The 5,000-nt window shown below is 42.0% G+C and overlaps 1 protein-coding gene across 5 annotated transcripts in view; it reads right to left on the bottom strand.

The window, feature by feature from the left end:
- Window positions 1–5,000, bottom strand: part of LOC125045817 — a 60,444-nt gene that overhangs the window by 29,845 nt on the left and 25,599 nt on the right. For all 5 annotated transcript variants that reach the window (XM_047643313.1, XM_047643310.1, XM_047643314.1 and 2 more), the window contains 3 exons: window positions 1,020–1,113; window positions 625–827; window positions 1–236 (listed from right to left, as the gene is read on the bottom strand). The exon at window positions 1–236 is cut by the window's left edge and continues 50 nt beyond it. In XM_047643313.1, coding sequence (XP_047499269.1) covers window positions 1–236; window positions 625–827; window positions 1,020–1,113 — 533 coding nt within the window. The remainder of the gene's footprint in view (window positions 237–624; window positions 828–1,019; window positions 1,114–5,000) is intronic.

Below are 5,000 nucleotides of genomic sequence, written 5' to 3'. Positions count from 1 at the left end.
AGGTGCGACGGGTCCGGCAGCGGGATGTTCAGCGACGGCAGGAGGGCGTCTTCGGCCACGGTGGCGGTGCGGGTCACCTTCTCCCGCCGCCGCCTCTCCCGCGAGTCGTCCAGCGAACACCGGGAACCCCGCCACGACCCGCCCGAGTCGCTCACTTCTTCGTCGTCGAGGTCGTCCAGGTCGTGGTCGTCGTCCGTCAGGTGGTGGGTCGTGATCTCCTCGACGTGTTCCTCGATCTGGGGGGAGGCGGGGAATTGGCATTGGTATTGACGAGGTAAGGCTTTCGGTTTATTAAAGATGTAAATGTTGTGTATGCGAAACATTTATTTATATAAATGGAATAGGGATGAGAATGTAGTTTATCACTATAATAGAGTTCGTGAGAGGTTAACTAACGTGAAAGTAAGGTTTCAGATAATTGCCTCTATGCAAAAAAAAAAAAAAGAAAAAGAAAAAAAAAAAAAAAAAAATCTCATCGTAATATGTCTAAAAAAGTGCTATTAATCAACCATACTAGCATCAAAATCCAATCTGAATATCCGAAACCGACACCAACCTATCCACTATCCACTCACCGCTACCAAAACTAAAGCCCAAAAACTAAAGCCCTGAAACACTGCTGACCTTAAACTGCAAGGGCGGCCCGTCCCCGGCAGCTGCTTGGGCCCAGGAGTCGTCCGTCACCACGCCCTGGTCCGGACTGACGGGAGGGGGGCGCCGCGACGACCTCCGAGGGGGGGTGAGTGACCTCTCCTCGCTGCCCTCTGACCCGCCCTCGCTCAGCTCTCCTCTCTTGAGCCGCCCTCTTCGGCTCTCCTTCGCCCCGCCTGCGGAGACCCCACGAGACGAGGGTAAAGGAGGGGCTGCTGCTTGGGGTCTACGTTATATCTGAGCCTTAACCAAAGTTTACATATGCTTGCAACCGTATTACAGAAACACACTCAAATTGCATAAACAAGCGCTCGTAAATAAACCAACGGGCTTATGTTAAAGCAGAGAAACTCAGCTGGACAACTGACCTGACATCCCGCTATCCGTGTCTGTGCTGGTAACCTCATGGCTGACCTCTATGGTGACCTCGTCTGGCCTCTCGCCTTCACATGATTCAAGCACCTGTTGATATAAAAAATAAATAAACATACTATATATATACACACACACCTTACCAATGAACAAACTGAACATAGAAATGAAAATATATATTTATTTTTTTTTCCCATTTCACTATAACTAATAAACACAAACAAAGGACATAATGATCATTTAGTCTTATGCTAAACAACAGATAACCGTACCATATCATATAACAACCGTTTAAGCTCCTAATATTACCTTATGTGATTGTTATGTTGTGGCCTCATACATTCAGTAATATCAAAGCTTGCCCACGCCTACCACTAATTAAACATGGGTAATAAACAAAGAAATAAATATAAAACCCACTCAGGCTATCTAAAACGAAAATCAAAACTATAAAATAATCTTCTCTCAGTTGATATAAACAAGATATAAACATGTTGCATCCTAGATTTGCAATGCATCATGCTGTATTGTTGCAGTAATGACAAATGCATCAATGTTTTTTACCCTCAGAGTGAAAGGAATACTTCCATTACGAATTACAAATCATTTCTGTAGTTTCTGTATATTGAAAATCACAAAAGAACCGACCACCGCAGTTAAGTGTGATGGTGCATCGAGCTTCTCGCTTCAAATCTTAAGAATTAAAATAACGAATTCGTACGTGTGTCTTTTAACTCACTTTATATAAACTGCCAGTTAATGTTAAAACAAAAACAAAAGTAATCATGTTTTGTGCAGAACGTGTTTTTTTTGTGTGTGTGCGCGCGCGCGAGTGTGTGTGTGTGTGTGTGTGTGTGTGTGTGTGTGTGTGTGTGTGTGTGTGTGTGTGTGTGTGTGTGTGTGTGTGTGTGTGTGTGTGTGTGTGTGTGTGTGTGTGTGTGTGTGTGTGTGTGTGTGTGTGTGTGTGTGTGTGTGTGTGTGTGTGTGTGTGTGTGTGTGTGTGTGTGCGTGTGTATGTATGTGTGTATGTGTGTATATGTGTGTATGTGTGTGTATGTGTGTGAATGTGCGTGTGCATATACGCGTGCGTGTACGAGAGACTGGGAAGCACCCATTTGCAATATCAATGGTGTTCTTGCAATAACAAAACCTACACAAAAATAAAAAGTAAACATAGGACGTGCAAATACTTTAACAGCGACACATAAAATCACTTCCCTAAAACAGGCCTTTTACTCCTAATAATTTCATAGAATGTCATGATTGAACGGTCTATGAAGATATTACTACGTACACATTGGAAACTGAATTGCATGAGTGTTTAGTAAGAAAATACATTTTGTGTACTTTTATTAGTGAGTTTAACCCTAAATTACATTTCCAAAATGGATTTCACTTCAGAAATTTTACATTAGTTTCCTATTTCATTATATTAATCAACAATCAGTACCATAAATATCACAATAAGCGTAAAACTGTTGCCACTGCGTCCCTGTCAGACAATGAAATGCAACCACGAGAAAGCAGACCATTTTCCACACCACTCAACGTTATCATCAACAACGGGAGGAAATAATATTGCAACCGACACTTAATTGCAACCGTTTCTCCTTGACTCATTGCAGCTCATGAATTGACCGAGATAATAATTCCACCATGAATCGTTATCTGCAATGACGTTCGTGGCAGCGGCTGAAATCTACGGGATGCCACTGCCACGTAAACACGACGGCCGGGCGTGGAAAAGTTCAAATAATCATTTTATTTGTGTGTGTGTGTGTGTGTGTGTGTGTGTGTGTGTGTGTGTGTGTGTGTGTGTGTGTGTGTGTGTGTGTGTGTGTGTGTGTGTGTGTGTGTGTGTGTGTGTGTGTGTGTGTGTGTGTGTGTGTGTGTGTTTGTGTGTGTGTGTGTGTGTGTGTGTGTGTGTGTGTGTGTGTGTGTGTGTGTGTGTGTGTGTGTGTGTGTGTGTGTGTGTGTGTGTGTGTGTGTGTATGTTTAGGTGTGTGCTTGCGTGTGGCAGCGCGCGTACGTGCATGCGTCTGCATTTGCATGTGCACTTTTTAGCCACATAATGACAACCCTTCTATTTAATCCAGAAAAAAGGCCGTAACTGTTAGCTTCACTCTCTACGTTCACCATTTATTCCCAAATCTAATTCCCAAGAACGCCTTTTAATTCAAATTCTTTAATACAGAGCACCATATTCTTTAAAAAACTTTGCGAAAATCCCTTTTCAAATACGTAGTTTCGTATTTTGGAACTTACAGGCTCTTGCAATAAGGATCAATATGGCTTGCTATGATTTCTCGGAATGCACTAATTACAGTTTTCCAATTAAAAGTTTTTTCTCCGGGCGCATTGTTGCGTTTCCATTGTCTTCTCTGTCTTCTTATTCTGCTGCTCTTATCTTCTTTTCTTGTTCTTCGTCTTCCATCTGTCAGTTCACCTTGTTTTCTATGTTTTTCTTTCTATCTTTCTGTCCAAGTTTTATGCTCTTACCTTCTCTATAAGTTTATTTTGCGTAAAAGAATCGTCTATGTTGTCTATTTATCTTTATTGCATTATTCACTTTGTATATTCATTCAAAATCGTAGTAAGTGTAAATTATGGTCTGTTTCATCATTTTCTTACGTAATTCACTTCCTATGCTCTGGCAAGACTGTTTTGCATTGGACTAAATATTATTATAGATCTATGTATTTTTTTCACCTCTGTCACTCTCTACAAGTTGTATACATTTTATTTTACAATAAAATAAGAGTGATAGAAGTACGATTTTTCATTTTTCACGTCACGTATTTTCTCATGAGCTATAAATCACAGTTGCATTATTACTCGTACACTATCACGTGATACCGTATAGACACGTCACCTTTTATTCAATATATTTTCAAAAACATGTTCACAAATATTTCGTATTTCAATCTCATCACAGTAGTTCAACTTCACTCTTGATATATAATAATCAAGATCACCAGCATAAAATCACAACCATCGAATCATGTAGTCTTCACAACCACAACCAGATGCCTCGGCGATGTAGTAGTAGCGTAGTAAATATATATATTTTATTTTATGAATGAGAGACGGAGAGGTTGCACGGCCCGTCCAGAGCGCCAGACAGGACCACCTTCCCTCACGCGTCTCTCTCCATTCACTGCCGCCACGACACACTTCCTCACGACGCTTCCTCACATCTCACTCATTACTCACGCCGGCACAGGTGAGTCATCCAACTTAATTAAGGGCTAATTAACTAATTATTATCTACCTCTCGGTGTGAAGGTGCGTCGTTTCTTTTTCTACGAGCTTCGAAGAGAGCATTGGCATTCGACGGTGATCTGATCGACCTGGCATAGCCGGTGTGATGCTTCCTGTGAGACACTGGTGTGGCTTCGCACCTTCCTGGCCACGCGTGCACGACCTTATGTCCTTCTGGTTGAAAGGCCTTAATGGCTTGCCCCAGCATGATATACGTACGCTGATGATGTCGACGGTCGTATTTTTTTTTTCTTTTTCGGGGAAGTGGATAAGACCATTTCAAAGAATTAAAATTCCTGGTTTGCTATTTCTGGATTTAACCCTTTTATCTTCTACCTATCTATCTATCCCTTTTAGACGAGGGAAACGGGGGAAGGGGGGGAGGGGTATCAACCTCAAATACAAGCACAACATAAAGAAACATGACCTTCGCGTTCATTTTCTTTCCCTTAAGAGACAGACTCGCAGAAGGTCAACTCGGTAAGTCTCTGAATGAGATTGCCTGTCTACCTTGTATCCAATTATAACCTCGTTTACTTACAACATATTTGTGACATAAGAAACTGGGCGCGTCTGCGGGTTCAGCAAAGTCTGTGGGCAGACATGACCACCAGTGTGCAAATGTGTGTGTGTGTGTGTGTGTGTGTGTGTGTGTGTGTGTGTGTGTGTGTGTGTGTGTGTGTGTGTGTGTGTGTTTGTGTGTATGTGTACGTTAT

Source organism: Penaeus chinensis, chromosome 38 (genome assembly GCF_019202785.1).
Source record: "Penaeus chinensis breed Huanghai No. 1 chromosome 38, ASM1920278v2, whole genome shotgun sequence".
Classification (NCBI taxonomy): domain Eukaryota; kingdom Metazoa; phylum Arthropoda; class Malacostraca; order Decapoda; family Penaeidae; genus Penaeus; species Penaeus chinensis.
This window is presented reverse-complemented; position numbering and strand designations above follow the sequence as displayed.